Here is a 27,803-nt window from a genome sequence, read left to right on the forward strand (position 1 = left end):
GATAGTGGAGGAGGAGCCGCCGCCGCCGCCGGCACCCACGGCATCACGGGATATTGGAGGAGGAGCCGCCTCCGGCACCCACGGCATCACGGGATAGTGGAGGATGTCCTTCTGGCGTTATGGAGGGCGTTGTCTGCAGTCGTAGGGACTGTAATACTCATTGATTCTCTCACATAATGTCTTTGTCGCCATCAGGTGTCAAGACTAGAAATTCCCAACCGGACTCCGCGGAAGTTCATAAACTCCCCACCCTCCAAAAAAAATAGAAGGTAATTCTTGTGCGTGTTTCTGAGATGGTGAAAGTGCAGAGATGATCGGGTTATGTAATGGATTCTCGCTTCACACAAAGCCGCAATAGAGGATAATTCAGCTGTAGCAAGACATTTCACACATAAAAGATTATAGACACGTTTTTAATTTGACTGTTAGCTTAAAAACAAATTACCCGTATAACAATAAGGATTTCCTCCAAGTTCAACAATAGGATTCAAGGGGAAGGAGGTCGATTTTTAAAAACTTTAATAGAGACTAGTTTTTTTAAAAAATGCAACTACTTTGAATTTCTTTTAATTTAAAGAGGAAACGCAATTCAGTTCTGCCCAATAACTGTGAAGCCCTCCGAAATGTGTACTGTATATGTTAGTGTGATGTTATATCCATTTAAAGTCTCATATACACGATAACACCTTTGACAGTACAACACACCACAGTACAACACTGGGATGACAGGATCATATTTTGTTAAGGCCTAAAATGGATCACACTGACAACATCCTAGGCAGGCAATATTTGGAACAAAATAAGTGTAGTCTCATTTTACTTTGAGGCAGAAAATTACTATACCTATAGCAGCAGCACTGACACTTAATTTTCTAAATAATATTCTTTATGCCTGAACCTAAAATATAAGCAGTCACTTTGAGAGGAGAATCATGATCATTCCACTTGAGAGAACCAAATTTATTTATTACCTGTAAATTGTTTATTTTTCTTAATATGCAATTACTCTGCATTCCTCCAATTCTAGTCTCTCATCCAAAGAAATGGGAGCAGGAACTCCACTTTCCTACCAAGCTCCCTCATCAATCAAAAACCTGTCTAGCTCAGCCTTCGAATGTATTGAATAACGCAGACTTATTTGTTCACAGAATTTGGTGGGAGGGAGGGGATGAAGTCCAAACATTGGGAAAACATATTAGAAGGTTGTCAATTTCTTCCATTAGGGGTGCTGCCCCATCTTTTGAATTTCACCCCTCTGCCAGTCTTTTGACCACATTTTAAATTTGCCGTTCAGATATTTCCTCTTTCAGCCCATTAACCCTTTTATGACTTATCAGAAAATTGAGTTTGTAATTACAAGTCATTATTCAATGAATACTATATCCATTCTTATAATTCACATTTTAATGAAAATCTAGGTATAATCATACATATAGCTGTTCAGATGTACAAAGCTAGATAAATTGTAATTACAGAAAGTGAACTGATTTTCATCCTCAACTCTCAGTAAAGGTGCCAATCAAATACAAGTCTATTCATTCAAATATTATGAAGTATTACAGTTTTATATCATATTCATTGGGTAGCTACTACTGTCCTGTATACATGCCACGATCCTTAAGATTGCTCAAACCCTAAAATACTAGGATTTCCATACTACTAGGATTTCCATAAGCCACTCTACTTTGCTCCTCTTTACAAGGCACTCCTTAAAACATATCTCTGACCAAATATCACTGTTCTACTGTCTCTATGCCCTTGTAATCAAATTTTGTTTGAATATTGTCAAGTGGTGTTAAGGGATGTTGCACTACATTAAAAATGTGAATTGTCTTTAACTGGGCAGAGGGAGGAAGAGATCGATAAAGCGCACATTTGGAAATTGCAAAGATATGATCAGGAGTTGCGCATCTCTCCGCTATCTTGCTAAAAGCATCTATGCACCATCCTCAGTAACCTTAATTAAACTACTCAGTGGTAGTGATTGGTCCTCTGCTCATTTCTTCATGTTTCACAATCTTGCATTTCCTCTTCAGTTACTTGTAGGTGTATACCATTTTCCAATTTAAAGTTGTTTAATATCTTTGTCTCTTAGCCTGCATTCTATTCCATGTCGTCTTCACTGAATTCAGAATCCGCACCGTACATGGAAATGGGAAAATCAGACTTGTCAGCATATGATAGATGGGATAGTTTTTCAGGTTCAAAAGAAATGTTCAGAGTTCACTTTATTTCCCCCTTTTCAACTGCAGACCTAGAGGTAATTAGAGCATCAGCAGAATCAGAGAGTGTGGAAAAATAAGGTGTTTAACCAGGGCAGGAAGGAAATTAGCTGGTTGAGTAATGCTGAAGTATGGCAGAAGCTACCTAGCACGTTCGATATCCCTTTCATATTCTTAGTCTTGGATACTTTTTTGAAAGCTGTTGTGTCACAAAAATATACTTGCTCCAACAACCCTATTTACATTAATAAATGTTCCTCAAATAAGACAAGGAGCATAACACATCAAAAATAAGGCCAAACTGTTTCAGCTAAACTTATAAAATTTTACTTAAAATATAGTTAACTTTGCCAGTCAGTTATAAACAGAAGTTATACAGAATACATCCAGCACTCAGACGAAACTTTCCTTTTGCTGAACGCTATATAAAAAAGCTGCTTCAAGGGGTCCAGACGATTTTGCAGGATAAAATATAAAATCAAAAGACAGTAGCAAGAGCATCTATTTGTTGATAAAGATGTTACAGGTAATTAAAAACAGTATTTGCACATCTTTCCCAGCCTTCATGCAAATAGGAAGGACTAATAAATTCAACCAAAACAAACTAACACCAAATCCTACAAATGTTACATTGTGTACATTGCCTGTAAATGAAGACAAAATACAGTGATAGACATCTTACCCGACAATAATCTGATAGTCACAACCAAATTTACTTTAGATGTGACTCATTTAGTAATTGTTTACAGCACTAACCTTACAGCACATAAGTGTGTGCCATTCCATCAACTGGAGTGCAACAGTATGTAAGATCCTGATGAGAATGTCATAGAGGAAGCATTTTGTAAGCTTAAAAGGGGCAATTTCTTCATAAAGCTATTCTGTTTGAATAGTCATTCTGATTTAAGTGTCCCATTTAAACATTTACAGATCTTTCAGCTGCTGACTGACCAATTGTGCATTTCTAAAGACTTGTGCAATTCACTAAGTCCCAAGTTCAGTCTACAATTTCATTGTAACAAGTTTTTAGATGGGTGATACTGTGTCATGGCATCATATGCCCAAATAAACCATTTACTACATGTTTTTAATGGGGTGATTATGCCCTTTAAGAACCCCAAACTATACAGCAGAGTTTGTAAATTAAACAAGCTGGGGAAGTTTAAGATAGCTCAGGATCAAATTCCTCAAGCTTCTGTAATTTCCCACTGTCTCATTCAAGTTCAATGACAGCATCTTAAAGCACTAATCTGCAACCATAAAAGCATATGACATGACCATCCATCTGTACCCACCAAGACAATAAAACACGAGAAAAGTCCTGAAGAATGGATAAGTTGTTTTTCTACAAAAATCTGTAAGCGTCACACATTTCTCTGCATTTATAAATGAGATGCAAGCTTAATATTCAAACCAAAAACTCAAGCTGGTTTCCTAATATCATCCTTCTGAATCAGGGCAACTCTTAAATGCATCACGTTCTTAGAAGTAGCAGCAGGACTGACTTAGAAATTGTCAAAGGGAACTGGAGGAAATCAGTGCTGACAGAAGAGTGAACTTTGCTGAAGTTGAAAAACGAATTGTATCAATAGCAATAAAGCAACATACTCCCTGTGTAACAAGCAGAAATGCCACTTGTGAATGTTATTGGTTTGATAAACATCCTTGGTCCTTTTGCTGGCCCACACAGAGGACCATAATAGCATAACATCAGGAAAATCGTTAAGGGGCAGATTTGGAAAAAACTTGATGTACTTGCACACAAAAGACTGTGCTAAACCAATACATAAATCTAAAAGGAACCGTCTACAAAAGCTACACTATACAGTATGACTCAAGTCTTTCAGCAAAACTCATTGTTCAGTGGTATAAGCTCATTTAAAAGACTAATTTTTTGTAAATTATTTGATTTTGTCCCCCCACCTCCCCAAGTAAGGAGTATGGTACAGCTCAGTGCTGATATACACATGTAAGTTCTATAATACTTTAATGATTACCCAGGATACTGAAGTTGTACACGAGGTTTCCTGGCAAGTTTCTTCTGCTTTTACACATTTCATATGAGAATAGCATGTATTATACTTCAGATAAATTGAACATCTTCAAACTGGAAATACAATGTGTCAAAAATGAAGCATCTCAGTTACTTGGTGGTTTTTAGTTGGGCTGTTACATCCCTGTAGCAACATTTACAAACCACACAGTATAATAGAAATCATAAGCCCCTTTATTATTGCTTATTAACTAAACCAAATTAAGTGTGGCAAAGCTACTATGTGACCTGCTGCCATAGTAACAATCAGAATATTTGAAGAGTTCTACAAATCCACCCCCTGTATTCCAGTTTTTCTGTGAAGTGAAGGTGATGCTCTAATTAGCCATTTTGCTTTGCATTCTGATGTAGCAACCAATTAGCAAAGTCAAAACTGACAGCCAATTCACAAATCCCAAGTTCAGTCTATAGTATCCTCTGCAGAATCAAAAAAGGCATGGCAAATGATACTGAAGCATAACTCCTCAATGAGGTTCAGGAGGTCAAATGGCTGCATTGTCCCAACCTTCCAATTTGTGTCAAGATGATTGCTAACGAGTGGGTAGGGAAGAGGAGAGAAAGGTAGTGAAAGTGGATAATGATGCCATTTTACATTTAAAATTAGGGATTACCTACATTATCTTCAACAAAACTTAAGTAATTCATTCCTGCAAGTTGCATTCTGCCATGAGAAAAAAAGACAAGTCATTTTAAAAAAAATACTTGGAAGCAAATGAAAAGCTGCAAAGAATTTCCAATATTTTTTCAAATAAGCTTCCTCCCAATCCCCCACACAACATTGCATTTGTTCAAGTTTCTGTAATGACAATGGTAATCACAAAACAATTCATACCCCTCATGACATTATTGAAGTCCCACAATATTTCCAGTCGCTAAATTCCATATGTAACATGTTCCACTATAACCAGTAAAGCACAGCTGCATTCTGCTGACAAGTTTCACACAATTCAGATGCAAGTTGCCCTTAGATTCAATATAAAACAAAAATAAAATCAATCTCAGGTATAAATTTCAATGTCTGTTTTCACTTTGTTTGGCCATTTTGCTAAATGTACTTCTGAACTTGCGTTTTTCATTATGAAAAGAAACCCCTGAACCAGCTACTTCCAGAGTAAAGCCAAGTTCCTTAGTATGCCAATACATCCCCAATATCTGGCTGTTTGAAAGCCCAAATCATGTTGATGTACATCTTTATGTGAATTAAGATAGAGATCACTGGATTATTTATGAAAATTGCACGTGTCTCTCTCAGAGACTGGTTAAAAAAATCCAGTAATCTGATACAACCAAAGACAGGATTCAGCTTAGTCATGACAGAGGCCCTGATTAAAGTGATTTCCTTAAAAAGGCCCTACAACATCTAAAAGGCCTGAAACACTGCAGAGCACATAGCTGCCTTCGTTGGTTCACAAACTAGCAACTGATCTCACAATGGAACAGAAGCCTTTTCCAACAATTTAAAAGTAACTGGACCAAGTTTGCACCTCTGTAATGATTTCATATGTTTTTTATGATATGTGGTAAAGAACAGGTGTTGTGAAACAGAACATTTTCTAAAATGGACACCCTACTCATTCTTATACCCATATTTATATTTTTTCCACTAAACCATTTTTTTTGTTAAACTGGCCAAAAGGAGTACAAAACAGGTCCAGTGACAGTACTATGTTCCAATCACTGTCAATATTGCCTTATATTGTTCATATCACTGGTTTTTATATACTCTCATCTGGGTCAAATTGTACCTTGTGAAAAAAATTCCCAACATTCTGGATGGCACTGCATGTTGGTAACTCTATCACACAAGTTTGTGACGATTGCAAACAGAGTGAAAACCTGATCTTGGAAAAGTTGTATGGAAAGGTAAAGGGCAAAGGTCAGGTAGCAGCACTTTTGAGGGAAGGCAGTATCATCATTATTCTGTAGGCTCTGTTAGCAGATATCAATGTCTCTTTCACACAACAGGGAACATTCAACACTTCATTCATGGTTTGAGAGATTTTACAACATGCAAAGGCAACAAGATTCTCAGCATAATGAGGATTCTCACTTAGCTTTATCAAATAGGGTATTTCCCCCAAACCAACCTAGCTTTATCGACTTCCCATTCACAAATTTAATTGACCCAAAACTGATCTTCAACCATTGACTTCTCTTTTATTGTGTGAAGTTGCATCCTGATTTTATTCAGCATACCAATAGTTGTCACTTATCTTTTGCTGATAATGCATAGTATCCAACGTTCTTCAAGCCCATTTTGATTCCTCCAGTCTGAGCAAACTGAACATGGCAGTTTTACTACAGTCCTGCTTACAAGGCTAGTTTTGACTTTGTTACTTTATTTCATTCTGTCCATACAAGTGTTTGCAAACACATTTTCCTCCTTGGCAATTACTCTCAAAACCAAACCCCGTAAACACCAGAATGTTGCACAAAGCATTTCATATCAGTTCTAGCCTTCAGCTATAGTCTACCACGTGTTTGCTATGTTTGTAAACTAGATTTTTTTTGGCTTTGAAATTAATAACTGTAAGAAACAAAACCAGAGCTTGATTTTTTAAAAAAAAAACTAGTCGCCTGATTGTAATTCTGGCTAGGAAACAAAACAATTACTGGCTCGATTAATCCAACTGTGCTTTTACATATGCAAATACTTATCTGTCTTTTCATAGAAATAACTATTGGATGGGGAGGGAGAGTTTTTTTTTAAAAACATTTTCCACCTTCACTTGCATGAAGGCATTTAACTTGGGCTTGGGTATAGTTCCTGACAGTATCTTGTCCAGCTATTGTACTAACTGAATGACATGCATCTTCAGGTTATTTGACTGAAGTAGGTGAGGAAAGGGGAATCAGAAGGAAAAACAGGATTACTGAGCCCGTATCCATTCCACATAGTGAGTAAGTAACCATTGTGAACAAAACCTCTGGCTAAATGTTCCACTACCTATTGCTGGGCACAGGGGCCACTCATATAGTCACCACTGTCTGGCTGATCAAGATTGGATTAGAATCCTGTATACTGCATTGTGCAGCATATAAATCCAAGAACTAGCAGTAAGTTGGAATTTTATGATTGAGAGAACAAATATATTCTGAAGAATCTCAGTCAATTGTTCCAAGTTCATAAACACCATAGATCAAGCGACTGTCAGTCCATTGATTGAGTGAAATGCCAGGTAGTGTGAAAACTCACTAACAACCTCAACAAAAAATAAATTCTATGCTAATACAACAACTGCTGGGAAAGCACTTTGAATATTATTCATTATAAAAGCTTAAAAATATGTTAAGGTCTGACATTTTTCAGTGGGACAGCATTTAAAACCTATTCAACCCCAGTCCAAATCAATTCAGCCATTTTTACTGCCCCAGCCAAGTAATTTGATGGCTTTTGTATTGGGAGGCTAGGCTAGCAGCTGTGCAGGAGTGAGGCGGCTAATTTTTTTTTGCCCCCAAGCAATGGTTGAAATTGAAATCGAAATCTCCAATTAATCTCCTTCACCCCACCCCTCCCCACAAAGCAGTAATTTGTTCGCAGGCAGACATATATAGAGTACACACATACACAAACACATGCGCATTTGCGCAAACACAAGACAAGATGATTCATATGCAAGTCACACAAAAAGTAAATTACATACGTGCCCTGTTAACAATAGATGGACCTAGAAACAGCTTTGTTTTGAAATTCTAGAAAATAAAGGCATTGCCTTGAAAAATACTAAGAGTATGTACTAGTGATGGGCAATAACTGCAACCCCTCGCTTTAGTGTTAGCAGGGCACAGAACGCACACAACACCAGAAGGGAGACAAACAGTACCAAAGTTTCAGGTTCCACTATTTAGCCTCAAGCTTTTCAGCTTCTTGAAAGAACATATAATTTGATTAGAACAATTTTATTTCCCTTTTTAAAAAATTACATTTATTTGTCTTTGTCTTTTTTCTTTTCCTTTCATTTCCTCCCTTCATAAAACTGGGAGGGTTCCAAATAAAATACTTTGAAAACCTTCCCAGTTTCTTACAATACTGTTCTGCACTGACCCACAATGGGAGCAGCAGTAACAATAGACATGGCCATTGCTGAAACATTCTCTTTTCTAAAGAAAGTTTCTACTACTGCAAGTTACATCTATCCTGCAGTTTATACCAAAAACCATCATGCACAAAGCATAGCTGGTGAATTTGAGCATAAGGCAGTGCTGGAATAAGATCACGTGACCACAGCAATATGCAGCTTTCATCTCAAGTGCTACCCTAGTACTCTATTTTTAATCACACCACCATATTAGTTTTGATATTAAAAAATAAATCCTGGGGTTTAGCTGAGATTTGGCCAAACCAGCTAATCACATTCAGGTGGGTGAGATACAGCAACATTTGCAGCCACTATTTGAACTTCTCTTTCCCCACCCCCACCCCAACTAGTTCTTGTTAACCAACAGACTTGCTCACTGTGGATGGGAGGACAGGAATCTGACAGGAATTGGTTACACAACAGACCACTCATTACTGAACACAAGTGTACTCCTTGGTCTACTGTGTCAAACAGCCCAAGCCTGTGGTCCACATTCCTATTGTGGATCATTTCACGTTCTTGTCCTCTTTCTTCAGATTGACGGTTTGAAAAAAAAAATTTAAATACAGCCTATAATAAATAGTTAAAGATGAGCCAACTTTAAAATTGGTGCATTTCTGATGGATTTTTTGACATACTTCGCATAGTGAGATAATTGAAGGACTGTCTTGTGGTACTGGATCAGGTGGGAAGAAACCAAAACAAACCCATAAAGCATGGGCTGTAAATGGACAAACAGCACCCATCACTAATACATAGTCAAAACTCTTTTCTGAAATTAAAAGATAATCTATTGAACATTCTTAAACAGTATTATTGCTGGAGCAAATTTCTGGTTAGAAATGGCACACAATGTATTCTTGGCCAGTCTGAATACAAGAAACCTCCCCTTCACGGTTTCCTTGGAGAGCTCACAGCAGTGTGCCAACCACAGTGGGCGGAGCAGGGGGTCACAGTGCGCAAGGAGAAAAGTCACAGTGGGCGGAGCAAAAGGGGATCACAGTGCAAGAGAAGCAGATCAGGTCCTCTGCTTGAGTCCGTTCTCTCTGTCCAACACTGCACGCTCGGTCCTGGAGAGTTCTGTTCTACACGTTTTAGCCCACGTTTTATCTGCGCTGCTTGAAGCCTTGTGTACCATCAGGGCCCAGGGGCTGTCGAATTACACTGCTCTGTTGTCTGGTCTCCTCCAATTGGGTAATCCTAGTTGGCCTGAAAAAAAAGAATTAATTTTAGATAAAGGTAGTGTTAGAATAGTGCTCAGAATATCGATTTATTGATCACTGACACTATTACAATTAGATTCTGACAGAAGACTAGAGAGATGTTTTCAACGTTAAAACAATCCAACAAGATCAAGGGTTAGATGTTGCTACGTACTTGAATGATCTGTAAATACGTATAATCCAGTACATTACATGTGATAGTAGTACACAAAATACAAATCATTGAGAGGTGAACTTCGAATACTGACTTCAACTATAGTTTAACCTCAACTATAATTTTTGTTCTTTTCCTCCCAAAAAATCTAATCAATAATGTTCCTTTCGAGTTTCCTTTTTATCAAATTATTAAACAAAAAAAATTTTAATTACTTAAACGTGAAAATGAAGGAAGCACTTTTTATGGAACATTAGCACAGATGAGCTCCTAAAACTTGCTTGAAAATTGATAACTGTGTTAACATATTTTCAGGCCAATCGAGAACCATCACTCATTTGAGCCATTGTCAGCAATTACATAAAAAAAGACTGCAAACCAATGTTGCTCACTACACATCTCAACAAGAAAATAATACTGGTGCAAAATTATACCAGACAAAAATGATAAACAAAATGATATCTATTATGGATGCGTTTCATTCATTATGATATCTCCCACATACCAAAGGAGTCCCATTTAACAGCACACTAGCATAGGCGCAGTCCAGGAGAAATAGAAGGCTGACCATTTAAAGATGTGTACACTCAAGTTTGGAAGAACTTTCAATGTAATTCAGATTTTCTATGTGCAAAAGAATTGTTTATCATTTAGCCAGTTTTCACTTAAGCAGGACAGACTGGTGCAAGTCTCTTATAACATGATCAGAACTTTTAAAAACTGACCTGGTTCTACCAAAAAGGATCTGCTTATGCAGGTATGGAGGGATATGGACCAAATGCAGGCAAATGGGAGTGGACTGATTGTGAAAACCGGTTGGCATGGACAAGTTGGGCCGAAGGGCCTGTTACCATACTGTAGACCTCTATGACTCAGAACCAGTGTCCCATTTCTCATCCATTAAACATTAGGATCAAAACATGGAGTAGTGATTGCCTGTGACAGATTTAATTCTCAAATCACTTATGGATAAGGGAGCCAAATCAAACAAGAATCTAGGCTAAATAATTTACTTCAATGATCACAGCTCTCAAAACAAAAACCAGAGGCCTTCAGTACTAAGAGTCTTAACCCCAGCAAGGAAGTCTCATCTTCAGAAAAGAGAAGGAAAATATTTAATGCAACTTATAAAAGAGTTATCATGCTACCTATATAAAGGCAATTAATTGGCAAACAGAGCTGAAAACATAGATTGCTATTTAAGTCTACCAAATTGGGAAACAAGTCAGACTGGGTGACTGCTTTGCAGAACACCCAAGTTCTGTCCATTATAATCACCTCAAACTTCCAGCTGCTTGCCACTGCAATACATCATCTCTCTCTGGCACTTTATGCCAGGACCCAATAGCTACAAAATAGAAGTGGGAACAACAAATTTTACTTATCCTCTTCCCGTTGATGGTGTTAGTTTAATCCATTGTGAACAAGGAACAAAATGACAACACATAACAGCTGTCATCTTAAAGGAGACCTGCGTGAACCTTACTAACTCATTTCTGCAGACAGCACCACATAACTAACCAATGATATGCGGGGTTTTGTCATATCATTTTTGTTACCTCTGACCATAACTGGAAAGGCTCTCCCCAAATCTATTCGTGATTTACCAGTAAACTAATTTTTCACTCAAAAGTCAGCTCTTGGCAGAAAGCACATGATAGGCTCAAATGAAAGTAAATGCAAATATGATAAATTGACTGTAGAAGTCGGAGACCAGTCAATGAGCTACTTACTATAGGCACTAAAAATCTGAAATAAAGATAATCAAATATTGGAAAGTAAGCAGATTATAAGCAGAAACTGTGGAGACAGAACTGTCAGACTGGAAAAAGAACTGTATTTGCTTAAAAGCTATTAGAGATAGAAAGGGGATAATAGAATAGGGAGTACAGAAGAGAGTATCCATGATGGGGTATAAGGCAGGAAAAATTAAATATCCAAAGGGATGATGATGATCATGCAAAGCAAAAATGAGATAGTAAGAGCAATTAAAGAAAAAAGGCATAAATGGGACAGTGTACAATTATCACCAACTATAAACGCAGTTATGTCAATAGTGTGGTAACACATTCATAAACTCATCCAACAAATGACTAAATGGCTGCTAGTCTCAATTTGAGTCATTTACTTTAAATGGATTAAAACAGAACTTAAGAGGATGCATCCCTTGTCCTGTCATTTACCTGTCTGTATTAGTTTTATCTTCTTCTTCAGGACTTGCACTCCCCAAGATCCGTTTCCGAGCTTCTGCGTATTCAGCTTCTCGCTGGGCCAGCGATTTGACTTGTGGAGGTGGTCTTGTGGTGGAGTTGGGTGTGCTGACTACCCCATTACTCGTCGGCCTCTTCAAAATGCGGATTTGTGGAGCACAGGGCGTTGGATGGAGGTCATCCTGTATGACGATGGGAACCTTAGGCGTCAGCTTCGATTTTCTGTTTGAAAATTTAAAAAACTTTGATGTTCCAGAATAGCATTACACTCCCTCAAGAAAAAGAAACTTGTCAAACATAAGAAGGAGACAGTGTAAAACTGGGAGACAAGAACAGAAATGGAAGTCTTGCAGGAATGCTGTGCTGAGGAATAATGGCAGCATTCATGCAAAATGGAGTTGTGACATAGTGCATTGGCAATTACCCACAAATGGTGTGCTCTCACCCTTCATGTTTTCCTCTAAACACAAAAGTAATTTTTGTTATAAACAGCTAATTCAGAAAAGCAAGGCCTATTCAATGGCTCAGATTCAGAAGGTTCCTGTTTTGTACTGAATTTGCCATTGTAATTTCTCTGTTCAGACACCCCAAAATCTAAGCAGTTTTGATGCCATATTTACTATACCTCTAACCTCAGATTATTAGCATTTCTTAATCTTCATAATTACAAAGAAATGACATACAGAAAAAGATACTTTGCTCCTCCCACCCTATCCCACATAAGCTGCAGTAGCTTGTGCTTAGTAAATATACTCCCCACCCAAAACCATATGATCTGAAGTGATTCTTAATTATTGGTAGCAGTCATTAACGGTCAGGCAGGAAGATAGGGGAAGTGAATCACAAGCAATCAAACCACTTGTTACAACCGATTAGACTTCATAGTTTATTACTGGGAAAGAAATAGGTTTTAATTTTGCAATGTAGGAGCTCCCACAGCTATGTTCCTGGTAAGTTGGATTGTACACTTATATAGAGGACAGGAGTGTCAGATTCCAAAGTAGAGATTTACATGTTGCTGAAGGAAAACAATGCTTTTGATTAAATGCACAAACACCATTCTATAGTCAAGGGTTGAAATCAAAATTTAATTGCTCTTCAGTTCACAGAATCCCAACAGCCTTTTAATTTTTTTGTTGTATTACTTGGTACACTCAAAAGGGAAAAAGACAATCTGATTAATCTATTTTGAATTGATGCACAAATATAAATGGAAAATAAACTGCCTCCATCAAGAATATCATATGATATGTTGGTTATGCTCATTATTTGGATGTCATCAGTGACTCTCACTTTCAGTGGTACACTTCTGGCCCAGAGAAACAAAACTTGACAAACTTCAGGCCATCATGTTGCATCTACCCAAATATGTTCAGTACTAAGCAATCTAACTACTCGGATAGATAATCTCTACATTTTGATATAAACAATGACTGCAGATGCTGGAAACCAGATTCTGGATCAGTGGTGCTGGAAGAGCACAGCGTGGTGCTGGAAGAGCACAGCAGTTCAGGCAGCATCCGAGGAGCAGTAAAATCGACGTTTCGGCCAAAATCCCTTCATCAGGAATAAAGGCAGAGAGCCTGAAGGGTGGAGAGATAAGTGAGAGGAGGGTGGGGTGGGGAAAAAGTAGCGTAGAGTACAATAGGTGAGTGGGGGAGGGAGGGTGGAGTGGATAGGTAGAAAAGAAGATAGGCAGGTAGGACAAGTTATGGGACAGTGCTGAGCTGGAAGTTTGGAACTAGGGTGAGGTGGGGGAAGGGGAAATGAGGAAATTGTTGAAGTCCACATTGAGTCGGACAAGTCCGGACAGGTTAAGGGGACAGTGCGGGCTGGAAGTTTGAAACTAGGATGAGGTGGGGGAAGGGGAAATGAGGAAGCTGTTGAAGTCCACATTTATGCCCTGGGGTTGAAGTGTTCCGAGGCGGAAGATGAGGCGTTCTTCCTCCAGGCGTCTGGTGGTGAGAGAGCGGCAGTGAAGAAGGCCCAGGACCTCCATGTCCTCGGCAGAGTGGGAGGGGGAGTTGAAATGTTGGGCCACAGGGCGGTGTGGTTGATTGGTGCAGGTGTCCCAGAGATGTTCCCTAAAGCGCTCTGCTAGGAGGCATCCTAGGGTGGGAAGAGGTGTAATCCAGGTAGCTGTGGGAGTCGGTGGGTTTGTAAAAAATGTCGGTCGTCATTAATGGAGATGGAGAGGTCCAGGAAGGGGAGGGAGGTGTCAGAGATGGTCCAGGTAAATTTAAGATCAGGGTGGAATGTGTTGATGAAGTTGATGAATTGCTCAACCTCCTCGCGAGAGCACAAGGTGGCACCAATGCAGTCATCAATGTAGTGGAGGGGAGTGGTGCCAGTGTAATTACGGAAGATCGACTGTTCTATGTAGCCAACAAAGAGACAGGCATAGCTGGGGCCCATAGCTACCCCTTTGGTCTGGAGGAAGTGGGAGGATTTGAAGGATGCTGCCTGAACTGCTGTGCTCTTCCAGTACCACTAATCCAGAATCTTTACATCTTATCCATCTTTCATTTTTTCAGCTCAACCATCACCTCTAAAGCCACTGGAAATTCTTACTGTTAATTTTTGTTTTTGATTATTGGGAGATTCTTCAGGGATATGGTCAAATGAGAATCTAACAATAAAACAAGCAGATACCTCCCTCTCACCAGTCCCTGCCCAAACCTTCATCCCACTCCAAACATCCTACAAAAAGTTCTTTCTCCTGTTTCTTTCTTAAACAATTTTTCATTCTAGGATCCTTAAATTTATGTCCACCTGTCAGATTGCTGCACATTTTCTGACAATTGTTGAATGTAGCAACAGAAATAATGGCCTTTTATTTGGAAGGGAAATATGAGTCCATCAAGATTAACAAGCTTTTCTTCAGAGAGGAGCTTGAAAAGCTCTTGTTGTGTGGCCTAGATTACGCGACTAGATAATAAGCAAGATTAGAAATCCCCAAATTTTTTGAGATGTTAATTTTTTTAATGTAAAAATTCCCCTGTTTTCATGTTGATTTTGGGATTCAAGGTTCTATCCCTGCTACCATTTTTCAACTATTGTCAACACAATGGCTGTCATATTTTGCCATGTCTTTCAAATCCTGCTAGGGAGAGCCTCACTCTGTTTACAAAAGAGTCACACCTTGTTTCAGAGATGTGTAATACTTCTGAACAGGTTAATTAGAAAATTTCTACAACAGCTAAGGATGCATATGTGGTTACCTTCCCAGAGTGCCAGGTTATTTTTAAAATGTGATTCTTCTGAGCTAATTTATACATACACACTACTAAACACTAAGTCCACACTGGGCCTTGTTAAGAAATATAGTGTGTTACTTAGTGCAATAGCACACACTTCACAAAAAAAACCGTATATTTACTGAGTGTCTCATCACTTAGGACTTATCAAATTATTTCACAAAGAATTACTTTTAAAGAGTTGTAAATATTGGGTAAGAGAGCTAGCCGATTTCCCACAACAACTGGTTAGCAATGTTGGATCTCATGGAATACAGGGAGGACTTGCCATTTGGATTCAGACCTGGCTCAAAGGTAGAAGACAGAGGGTGGTGGTGGAGGGTTGTTTTTCTGACTGGAGGCCTGTGACCAGTGGAGTGCCACAAGGATCGGTGCTGGGTCCATTACTTTTCATCATTTATATAAATGATTTGGATGTGAGCATAAGAGGTACAGTTAGTAAATTTGCAGATGACACCAAAAGTGGACAGCAAAGAAGGTTACCTCAGATTACAACAGTATCTTGATCAGATGGGCCAATGGGCTGAGAAGTGGCAGATGGAGTTTAATTTAGATAAATGCAAGGTGCTGCATTTTGGGAAAGCAAATCTTAGCAGAACTTATACACTTGGTGGTAAGGTCCTAGGGAATGTTGCTGAACAAAGAGACCTTGGAGTGCAGGTTCATAGCTCCTTGAAAGTGGAGTCACAGGTAGATAGGATAGTGAAGGCGGCGTTTGGTATGCTTTCCTTTATTGGTCAGAGTATTGAGTACAGGAGTTGGGAAGTCATGTTGCGGCTGTACAGGAGATCGGTTAGGCCACTGTTGGAATATTGCGTGCAATTCTGGTCTCCTTCCTATCGGAAAGACATTGTGCAACTTGGACGGGTTCAGAAAAGATTTACAAAAATGTTGCTAGGGTTGGAGGATTTGAGCTATAGGGGGAGGTTGAATAGGCTGGGCAGTAATCCCTGGAGCGTAGGAGGCTGAGGGATGACCTTATAGAGGTTTACAAAATCATGAGGGGCATGGATAGGATAAATAGACAAAGTCTTTTCCCTGGTGGTACAATTGCAACATTTAAAAGGTATCTGGCTGGGTATATGAATAGGAAGGGTTTGGAGGGATATGGGCCGGGTGCTGGCAGGTGGGACTAGATTAGGTTGGGACATCTGGTTGGCATGGACAAGTTGGACCAAAGGGTCTGTTTCCGTGTTGTACATCTCTATGACTAAATCTCAAACAGCAATAGATTAAGTATTAATTTGTTTTTAGTTGTGATATTTGCAAAAGATGGTACAGATAATGGAAGGCAACATTGTTGCCTCTACAGCATTTCATTAATACTCAATAATGAATTAGCAGATTATGTTCTCAAACTCTAGTCAAATGATTGCTATAAATTGAGCTAAGATTACATTTACTTGCTAGGGAAATGGATAAGGTAAATGAGAACTTTTGTGATGAGTTTCATTAATCTATCACAATTCGTAGACAATTCCCACCGAAGGAGAATTCACCATAAGGCAGATAACCTACCAGAACCAAAAAGTCATATTTCAAATTAAAAGTAGTCCCAGCACATATGAAGACACTTTAAACATGTCTAACTTGCTAACTAGAGAATATAAAAGGTGCCTGTTTGTACTAACTTCTTCTATGAATTAGTCAGACCAAAGGAAAAATAGTCCATGTGGTTTCCATCCCTTCCTTCCTGAGAAGGCGATGACAAGTGCTGGGGTTCAGCAAACTAAACTTAGACAAATATCAAAACCTACAGTCACTTTGAAAATCCTTTCACCGAAGCACAATCCCATTACAATATCAATGCTAGTCTACACATTCCAACAGGAACCCAGGAGATAAAAATCAAAAGCAATAACTGACTCACTTTACCTCATCCCATTCCCAAGTGCAATTCACTGAAACCAACCGTAGAGACGCCAACATTTTTCAAATTAACGATCCACAAGCTAATTTAGAGAAAATGTCATTGAATGTTCACAAGATAAAAGGAGACCACTGAGTCTGCTGTATCTATGCATACTAAGAGTAACTAAACTAGTCCCATTCCCCTGCTTTTTCCCTTTGGGCCTTTTAATTTTTTTTCTAAAACGATCAACTTTTTTTTTTAAAGTCTTGATCAAATTTTCCTCTGTAGAATAATGCACTATTTGAGAGGCTAATCATTCAAAACATGTTCCCTCATTTTGCCTTAGCTCTTTTGTAATTCATCTTAGGTCAAGGTCGTTAGACCTCAACCCTTTGTCAGGACACTTACTCCTATCTACTATCGTACTCATGATTTTGAATACCATTACATCTCTTCCTCCTTCAGAGAAAGTTTAGAAGAACACTTTTTCCTCCCCAAATGAAGTCTTCATCCTAGAAACTATTCTGCATCATCTGTAATTAATAGCTTCATATTTTTCCTGAAGCCCAGTGCCCAGAATTAATGAACAGATCTGTTGAAGACAAATGTGGAACTTATGAACTCTCGTTATAGCTTTCCTTGCTTTGGAGCTTTTATGCCCATTGATAAAGAAAAAGATGCTATGTCTCGTTAATTTTCTCAACCTGCCTGCACTCAATGAATTTGTACAAAGTTATTCCAAATCTCTCTGCTCCTGCACTTCCTTTAGAATTTGTTCCTTTCTACTAAGTTACCCTTCCTAATACTTCCTCTCAAAATGTGCCATTTCCTTCTTCTATGCATTAAATTTAACCTGCTTTCTGCCTATTTCATGAATCCAAATGTTTTCCCTCAGTGACAGTACTTCCAAGTTTTGTACCATTTACAAAATTTGAAATTGTGCCTTGCACACCCAAGTCTAAGTTATCAAGAGATCAGAAAATGCAGTCGCGTAATAGATATACCATCTTCTATTTAAAACCAAAGCATTCATCACTATTTTCTGCCATTTAGCCAACTTTTGAATCTATGCTCTCGTTGCCCCTTTTATTCCAGACTTCAACTTTGTTGACTAGATAAGTACTTTATCATATATCTTTTGAAATCCAAGTACACCACATGACTCACCAAACCTCTTTTCTCAAAAACCTCGAGCAAATTAAAAGACTTTACCTTTAAAATGTCTGGCTTTCCTTAATGGATCCATAATTGTGCAAGTAACTATTAATTTTGTTCTGAACTATTATTTCTAAATATTTCCCAATACTGAGGTAAGACTGACTTCTAGTTTCTGGACTTATTTTTGCACTTGTTTTTGAACAAAGATGCAATGTTTGCAATTCTTTAGTTCTCTTGATACCAACTTTTTGAGGGACTGGAAAAACCATAGCTAGTAAGCCCACAATTTCCATCCTTCCTTCCATACATTTCATCAGTTCTAGTGACTTATTAACTTCAGGTACAGTCAGCATGTATCTTTCAACTTTCAGCCCTTCTGGTCAAGGGCTATCCTTTGTTTCATAATGACTTTGGAAGTATCATCTTCTTTGGCAAAGAAGATGCAAAATACTCATCTAGCTCCTCTGTCATGTCCTCCTCCTTCAAGCACAAATAGGCCTTTAATACAAGAGCATGATTGCATGGAAAAGCAGGGCAAACAAGGTCCAGAATGGCTATTTCCTGCAGCTACTAATTATGCTGTTAAGTTTTTAAATCCTCTTTTTGGTTGATTGTTACTATTCTTAGTATCAAATGCACCATTCTTAGCAAGAGGGATATTCTTAGAGACATACCTTAAGAAAAGTCTTTTGAAAAAGTTTATATTTTTACTTCACTTTTTGTTAACTCTTAAAAAAGTAATATAGTTGGTCAAGCATTGCATTCCTTTATAAAAATGTGCTGTTACTTTTTCATTTCACAAATTTTTTCAGATTACATTTGAGTAAAGATTTTAAACATTTTTTTAAACACCAACTGGCCTATAACACCTTGGATTTGTTCTATGTCTCTTTGCAAAATAATAAGCCCCATATTAAGCATGTTTGTTCTCTCTCTCTTTACGCAATTAATTTGGACCCAAGGTTTCATCCTTTCTTGGGTTTGTTTAGTTTATCTTGCAGTCAGAGGTCTAAAGAATGCAAAAAAGCCATTCAGTCCAACAAGTCTTTACCAATCAAAAAACAAACAATCACCCAACTAATGTAAACCTATTTCCCAGCATCATTATTATTGAGGTCCCTTGCACAAGGATGACACTCTTCCATCCTTAAGGGAACTCTGTACAGATCGATACAGCAACCACGGGCTGTTACACTTGCGGGAGGTGGTGGTCAGAGAAGGGGTGAGTGGGACATTGGTATGGTAGCATGCTCCTTTCACTCTTTGTGCCTGGATTCCATTTTTCCCTGATGGCAAGTCTCAAGGTGCTCAACACCTTCCTGAATGCTGCTCCTCCATTTTGGTCAGTCTTGGACCAGTGATTCCCAGTGTCGGTGGGAATGCAGCACTTTGCTAGTGAGGTCTTGAGAGGATCATGAAGCTCTTCCTCTACTCACCTAGGGCTCATCTGCCATTTCAGAGCTGGGAGTAGAGCACTTGCTTGGGGAGTCTCGTATTGGTCATGTGGACAACGTGCCCAGCCTATCATAGGTTCTCAGTTCCTCAATGCTGAGGAGGACACTGGTGTTGGTGTGTTTTTCTTCCCAGCGGATTTGCACGATCTCATGCAAGCAGCATTAGTGGTACTGCTCCAGTATCTTGAGGTGTCTGCTGTAGACACTCTGTCTCAGAGCCAAAAAGGAGGGCAGGAATCACCACAGTTCTGTAAACCATGATCCTGACGTTGGATCTGTTGTTCTCGAACACACTTTTCCTCTGTTGGCCAAAGGCTGCACAGTACCATCTGAAGCTCTTGCTTACATTGCAACTCCAGGGTAAGGTAATCTCTACATTTATATTGTGTGATTAGTGGGAACTGTAGTCTGTGACCCTCTTAATAATACTCAGTTTAATACTCCATTTCCATTATTTATAGGTAAATATCAGAATCGGAAAACTCCATCTGGACAGTAGTTTTAGAAAGTCAATTACGATTTTCCAAAGTATGTTTCTTTCCCAAATGTTTTCTGTCTCTCTCTCCTCTCACCTTATTCTGGTGAAAGTTCCATTAGCAGTATCAGACTTTAATGCAAGTGTAGACACTAATCTGCAGCAAAATATCTGGTCATGAAGACCAACAATCATGTCTGATTTTGTTCTCTTTGCACAGTAGATATGCAATTTTTCCAGTCAAGGTCATTGATATGATTCAGGTACCTGAACCCTGGCTGACTTTTCACCTAGTTAGTTAACACGCAGTAAGAAACCAGTTACAGAAGAAAGCACAACCGAAGGACATTAAATGAAAAACAAAATCAAAACAAATTACAAAGAACATCTTTACTCAAAGACGATAAATATCTAAAGGAGATGATCTTTGCAAAACCAAATTCAATTTAGATTGGCTACCATGTAGAAGATTTGGGATGAGAGGATGAGAGAAGGTGATTTCGCACTCCTGAATTGATAATGGCAGTGCTGACTAGGGACTTTCCACAATTTTACATATTAGGGTGCTTAGCATCGATTCTTTGAGGGTTCCGATAAAAAACGTTACTGACTAATTTAGGAATGTAACTTACTTTTCCTTCTGTTGAATCTTTAGTTTTGCCTCCAGTCGCCGATCTATTTCCTAGAAGTAAAGGAAAACATGTTTCTAAGTATCGACACAACTACCCTGTAAAACAATATTCAGCTGAAAACCATGCCACAGAAATGGAAACAAAGTCAGGTAATGATCAACCAAAGTAGATTAGCTGGCTTGCAAATATGTTAAGCAGGCTAATAAATATGAAAGCCAAAAAAAAAAACTATATTTCACCAAAAAAATCCTAAACAGATTAGGCAAATGCTAGTTTAGAACACTGAAAATCTTGCCTTAATTGAAACTGAAACCTGCCTGTGATTTTGAAGCATGGCACATGACAGAATGCAGCTTGCATTTTGATTTATGGCCATTTTAAAAATAGAAAACGAAAGGCACTTGGGATAGCAAGCATGATGCAACATTAGTTATATCAATATGATTGGTAAAGTGCTGCAGATATAGTGAAATGTCTCTCTCCCAGAAAGAAGAAAGGTTGTCTTTCAGCGCATTCACACTTCACAATGCAACTCCGTACTAATTTTAAACTTGGATTGCAAACTGATAATGAATGTGTCTTCAAATTGCAAAAGGAGGTGGAGCAGGACTCCAGGGATTCTCACTGTTCTAGCAATTCTACCCAGACCCTACAATTATACTAAAAAGCTAATTAGGTTAGAATATCAGATACTGGTAAATTAGTGACTTCTTTTGTAAATGATTTATCAACAGTACATCTCTACACCATTAAATAGCTACTTTGCACACATCAGTTATTCAACTAGGTTTGTCAAGGGCAAGCCTAGCACTTTCCTTATTCAATAACTGCACTGGCAGTACCATCTCCTGACCCCAGAGACACAAAGGCCAATTAAAGAATTCCTCTAAATAAAAAAAATTGATAATAAATATATTTTAACAAAGAATTCCTCTATATTAAAAGGAGACTGCAAATCATTGATCGCCTTTCATTTCAAATCTAAATGTCATACACTGCTAGCATGTGTGTTTAATATATAAACTGTACAGAAGTGGAGAGTATTTGCACAGGAATAAAACTATTAAAAAAGTATTGTTTTAGCTCAAAAAGACAGCAGTCCAACCAAAATCAGTACCGGACAAACTCGGTAACAGCATCTGTGGAGTGACATGCACAATTAATGTTTCAAGTTCAATTCTTCAGTCATTCTAAATTAACCTGTTGTTGAGGGGACTCCAAACTCTGGTAATGTCCAGGCATGAAAATTATTGACATTTTCCATACTGTAAATGTCTTTGTAACCTTTATTAAATATCTTCCCCTTACTTAGGTGCAGTTCCATAATATATAGTTCCTCAGATCTCTTTTTCTATGCGCTGATACTTAACTGATAATATAAGCTTTACAGTTGTGTAGTACTTTTGTTACTGAACTTTAATCCAGAGGCTAAAAAGATTTAGTGAAATAATTAGATTCTCTCCAAAAGCTAGCATCAATAACGATGACCGGATTGTCATAACAATCCAATTGGCTTACTAATGTCTTTTAGGGAAGGAAATCTGTTGTCTTTGCCCAACCTGGCTTATATTGGTCTGCAGACCCACAATTATGTGGGTAACTCCTAACCTGGTCTCTGACATGGTCAGGAAAGACTCTCAAAACAGCAACTCAACAGTAAAAGGCAAAAATTCTAGTTACGCCTACATCCTACAAAAGAACTTTAATGAATGGTTTCACTATGTTGTGGTTGAACGTGCTTTTGCTACTTTCCATTAACCCAGTTGCATCAGGACTATCACTCTCCCACTCATCACACACCATACTCATTTTTTCTGATAAATCTACTCCACATTCCTTTCCTTGCAGATGACATGCCCTTCGTACTCTCAAGCATCGCTTATCCTGCAGTGGTGCTTAAATCACTGTACCTAGATTTCCTCAATGTCCCTTTGTTTGAGGAAATGGGTTGGGGAAGTAGTTATGCTTATTTTAAATCTTATTCTAGACTATTACTATTATTTTGCGTTTGGTGAGGTAAAGAAAAATATGACAACAGAATGATGCCCAGACCGACAAGGGGTCTCCATCTCAATCTTCCCAACCAGTCATCTTTGATGAGATAACAGCCCTATGGTCTGGTAGGAATATGGCAACATTACTTACTACTCAGTCTGGCAGCATTTGTGCAGAGAAAGAGTAAATGTTCTAAACCAATGACCTTTCATTAGAACGGACAGTTCACCAGTTATGATGAAAGATTATCGATCCGAAACTTTAGTCATGTTTCCCTCACCAGAGATGCACCAAGACCTGAGAATTCATGTTTACTGGTTTTGTTGCAGAGCAAACCTGAACTAAATGCCCAGTTTCTACATGATTGCATTCCGCCATCTTTGATAACACAGCTTTCAAAGAATTTAGACACATTTCACATTAAACTCTTTCTTAGTGTTCTTTAACGTCAGCTTGACTCAACTGGTACAGTCTTCTCAAATTTAAAAGTTTGCAGGTTCAAATCCTACTCCAGAATGAGCACATGTAATATCTGACATAGCAGCGAAGGAATAGCTGCACTGCTGGAAATGCTGTTGTTCAGAGAAAAGTAAACTATTTGCACTAGTTAAAAAGGTCAGGGAGTTTGCTTCGTGCCTGACCTATAGCATTCATAGTGTCATAGAGATGTACAGCACGGAAACAGACTCTTCGGTCCAACCCATCCAAGCCGACCAGATATCCCAACTCAATCTAGTGCCACATGCCAGCACCCGGCCCATATCCTTCCAAACCCTTCCTATTCATATACCCATCCAAATGCCTCTTAAATGTTGCAATTCTACTAGCCTCCACCACTTCCTCTGGTGTACGTACCACCCTCTGCATGAAAAAGTTGCCCCTTAGGTCTCTTTTATATCTTTCCCCTCTCATCCTAAACCTATGCCCTCTAGTTCTGGACCTCCCCCATCCCAGGGTAAAGACTTTGTCTATTTATCCTATCCATGCCCCTAATGATTTTGTAAAGCTCTATAAGGTTGCCCCTCAGCCTCCAACACTCCAGGGAAAACAACCCCAGCCTGTTCAGCCTCTCCGTGTAGCTCAAATCCTCCAACCCTGGCAACATCCTTTTAAATCTTTTCTGAACCCTTTCAAGTTTCACAACATCTTTCCGATACGAAGGAGACCAGTAATACACGCAATATTCCAACAGTGGTCTAACCAATGTCCTGTACAGCTGCAACATGACCTCCCAACTCCTGTACTCAATACTTTGACCAATAAAGGAAAGCATACCAAACACCTTCTTCACTATTCTATCTACCTGCAACTCCACTTTCAAGGAGCTATGAACCTGCACTCCAATGTCTCTTTGTTCAGCAACACTCCCTAGGACCTTACCATTAAGTGTATAAGTCCTGCTAAGATTTGCTTTCCCAAAATGCAGCACCTTGCATTTACCGGAATTAAACTCCATCTGCCACTTCTCATTTAACCATCCTAACTAAAAGCAGATCAACTGTTTATTCGTCTGTTGCTGTTTGCAAATTTTGCTGCAGAATACAGACTGCTACATATCACAACATACCAGTCATTGCATTCAAAATTAACTGTACACAAAGCACCTCAGAATAGCTGTATGATATGGTATCAAGTTGTTGCAAGTCCTTCAATTCTATACAGCTCAAGGACAGAATATTGTTGCTCTTATTTCCCACACCGGTTATCATCTTTGCCAAACACTACACTGGGTTTCACCAATCTAACTGAAAATTCAAACCATTCAACCTTTCAGAGTACTAGTAGTACTGAGTTCTAAGTGTTCTATACCAGAAATAGGATTACAATGGATGTCTTGTAGACAGTATCACCTCGTCGGAAACCATGTTGCCACATTCTCATTTGAGTTTATAATGCCTGCAATGGAATCTGTTAAATGAACATATCATTCTAGTGGATAATAAACAATGTTGAAGTTAATTATATTGCTCTGGCATTGCCTTGCTTATCCACATGCCACAAACCACACCAGAAGTTGGCAAGATTCTATTCAGCAACAATAAGTTATCCAGTTCTATTTCCTAATGCATTGAGTAACAGCAACTATCAGACAGTCAAAACCATTGTTCCAAAGACAACTTTGATTCTCAACTACAGGGATAACTTTAAAAGGTAGCTCACACATTTTGGTGGCCATTACAGGACTAATCTCAGTGATGCTGTCAACTTTAAAATCGTTATGGAGCAATCTCAAGGGTGCACTTAAGCAAGCAGACATCTCTATTGATTTTAAATGCTGACAGCTTGACAAAGCGGTAGTGAAAGAGAACAAATATTACTATGACCAAGCTCTATTACCGGAACACCGTAAGTTTCTTTAAGAGAATGAAAGATCATCTATCACATTACGCTGATATTTGTACAAATTGTATTGCTCTCTGAAGCTATTCACCAATAAACTGGGGATATTGCACCTTTTAACACAAGGTGGCATATTTAACACAAGCATGTTATTCTAAGGACTCAACCTGGTGTATTTCCCTTTATATTACTCACAGCCTCAAGGGTGCTCTGAACTATGAGCCTTCATCCTTAATCTGCGCAAATTACTTGAGAAATAGCATCGACCAATTATAGCATTAAATGTGCCTTCCCTAATATTCTCTGGCCCTGACCACTCAGGTGGACATGGGGAGGGTCTCCAGGAAGACATACCAAAAAAGAATTTGACCTATTTTTAGTGATGCAACATCAGATAGAACCACCAGAACAAGTTTATAATGTGCAAAGAATCAAGACAATCACAAATGGTAGGTCCTAAAATAGTTTTAAATTGATTGCATAATGACTTTAATTATATTTTTTTTAAAAACTGACTGATTTATTTGCCTATAGATCAGTGCAGTCAGAATTTTGTCTAGGAAGTGGCAGGTGGATTTCTCAGCTTATTGGCCTTTCTGCCAACAAGGAAACAGCTTTTTTATGGAAAACAAAAGGAGAATTTATTTTTGAGATATACCTTTTGAACAACTTATGAAATATATCAACTTTGATTAATAATTAAATGATTGCCACTTGTCCCTTCAATTAGTGCAGTCAACATTGGAAAATCTGTCATAAAACTTCATGTAACATGACTATTGACACTTGGCATACTCTGCGTCAAAAGATGTATTTCTGTATGCAATACCATAAAGATTTAATTCTAGTCCACCACAAATACAATACAGCTTTATTGCATAATGTGTTTAAAGAGAGAGGACTAGTTCTTCCTACACATTGCGAAGGTTGAACAGGATTCTGAAGCTGCCGTGTCAAAAATAATTAGATTTGTGAATTTGAAGAGTGGGTTGCTTACATGGTGGTGGTGGCGGTAGCAAGTCTTTTTTTTGTACTTTATTCCCATTGCAGAAATACAATCCCTGCTTCCTTGAAAAAACACCCTAGAAACTTCGGTCGTTAAATAATGTCGACGGAAAGAGGTAAAATAAACCGAAAGATATTTGGTTCGCAATCCTGGTACCGAAAGTACTGTCTTCAAACCCGTGAACTCCACAAGTTCTCCCAATGTAATCTGATTTTAAATCCCAAACCTCAACACCATCCCACAACTAAGCCCTACACTAATTTATTCTGAGGGGCACTTCTTTTTCTAATTACTGCCACTGGAAAAAAATAATTCTCGCCTCAATTTCTCAAGATGCAGAAGTTGAAGGTCAGCTTGTCCATTTCTGGGAGTTGGCACTGACTTTGGCACCCGTTGCAGTGGTTAGATTACCTCTATCGCTTTGGAATCTGCATCACTCGCTCCCAATGCCTTTTCTGGTCATGTTACAATATTCAGTCTCCCTCCTGGTGTCGACACTGATTTCCCAGTAGAGTGTGTTATGGTTACAAGTTATTAAAGACCTGGGTTTTGACCTACTCAATTGCCCCCTCGCTCTCTTTCTCTCTCATGCCACTCCCCTTGCTACCGAACCCCACACTTGTGGCCCGACACTCACAGGGACCCTTTAACTGTTGCACGTTGCTCTTCTACTTAACTCTCGGACCTTGCGAAAACAGCCTCACCGCATCAACAAACCATGAGGCCTGTTTAGAAGAAACCCCAGCCTCACCATGGCTTCCTCCGCCGTTCCTTACCCCACTATCGGCCGCTTCCTCCCAATTATCCGCGATTTCCTCATCTTCCATCTTAGCTTCTCGGCTCACTCGCCCCCAGTCGCACAGCGCACGCGTAGAGTTCTCTGCACGCAGGCGCAGGGCTCCACCGGCCAATAATGCACAGGCGTCCGACACGGCACCAGGGTGCCAGAGAATGACGGACTCACGCATGCGCGGTGCTCTCTGTCCCCCGGTGAGATCCTTTCAGCGGCCCAGCTCAGGCGCATGCGCCCTGGCGACTGCGGGAAGCCCTGGCTATAGCAATCGATCTGTGAGTGAAAAGATGGCGGCGGCAGGGCCCAGCTAGCCCGAAGCAGCGGCACGGCGAGCGCAACAAACCTCGATAGCAGGCCCAAGAGAGGGCGGGGAAACGGAGCCCGTAACCCAGCAACAGCTGGCGGGGACAAGAAAGGTGAGGTTTAGACTGGAGTGGGGAGCCGGCTGCGCGCCTGAGAGAGCGGCTGGGGGAAAGGGCGCTCTGAGGCAGAGGTTTGGAAGAAGGCCGCAGACTCGCCTCCCGCCGCCATCATGGAGACGAAGCAGGGTCCGCCAGACGCGCTCAAACAATACACGGATCAATAGATACAGAGAGGGTTAGTGGAGCCCAGAGACGCCAATACACTGATCAATTGATAGACGGCCAATAAACAGAGGGGTAATAAATGGAGGTACAGCAGGTTAGGGGCTTAGCAACGGAAGAACACATGAGAAATAACCAGAGAGAGAAATTCCAGGGGCAACCAGGGACACCGATTAAGGATTCATGCGGACAGAGTGTTAATAAACAGGGAGATATTTGGATGCACAGGCAGGTATAAGGGTGGGGCATGCCCATAATCGAAATACTCCGGGGAAAGCAGGGACAATAAAGAGAAACATCAGAGCAGGGAGAATGA

General features: G+C 39.3%; 2 protein-coding genes and 1 long non-coding RNA gene across 5 annotated transcripts in view; 2 read left to right on the forward strand and 1 right to left on the reverse strand.

The window, feature by feature from the left end:
* Nucleotides 1–62: 62 nt before the first annotated feature.
* Nucleotides 63–13,189, forward strand: LOC122540263. Its single transcript, XR_006309260.1, has 2 exons — nt 63–269; nt 11,946–13,189. It is a non-coding gene; the product is annotated as an uncharacterized LOC122540263 (long non-coding RNA).
* On the reverse strand, nt 8,540–27,803 carry szrd1 (SUZ RNA binding domain containing 1). 2 transcript variants are annotated; one of them, XM_043675714.1, is made up of 4 exons: nt 27,075–27,803; nt 20,770–20,819; nt 11,915–12,163; nt 8,540–9,563 (listed from the first exon to the last, which is right to left on the reverse strand). In XM_043675714.1, exons 1-4 carry the CDS (start codon nt 27,132–27,134, stop codon nt 9,461–9,463), a joined length of 462 nt encoding a protein of 153 aa, XP_043531649.1. In that variant the 5' UTR covers nt 27,135–27,803; the 3' UTR covers nt 8,540–9,460. The 2 variants fall into 2 exon arrangements, with proteins under 2 accessions (XP_043531649.1, XP_043531647.1); XM_043675712.1 differs by having other exon boundaries at nt 26,887–27,163.
* Nucleotides 27,231–27,803, forward strand: part of zbtb17 (zinc finger and BTB domain containing 17) — a 36,477-nt gene continuing 35,904 nt past the window's right edge. For both annotated transcript variants that reach the window (XM_043675709.1, XM_043675710.1), the window contains exon 1: nt 27,231–27,319. The gene's annotated coding sequence lies outside the window, so the exon portion shown is untranslated. The remainder of the gene's footprint in view (nt 27,320–27,803) is intronic.

The sequence above is a fragment of the Chiloscyllium plagiosum genome, chromosome 34 (genome assembly GCF_004010195.1).
Source record: "Chiloscyllium plagiosum isolate BGI_BamShark_2017 chromosome 34, ASM401019v2, whole genome shotgun sequence".
In the NCBI taxonomy this organism is placed as follows: domain Eukaryota; kingdom Metazoa; phylum Chordata; class Chondrichthyes; order Orectolobiformes; family Hemiscylliidae; genus Chiloscyllium; species Chiloscyllium plagiosum.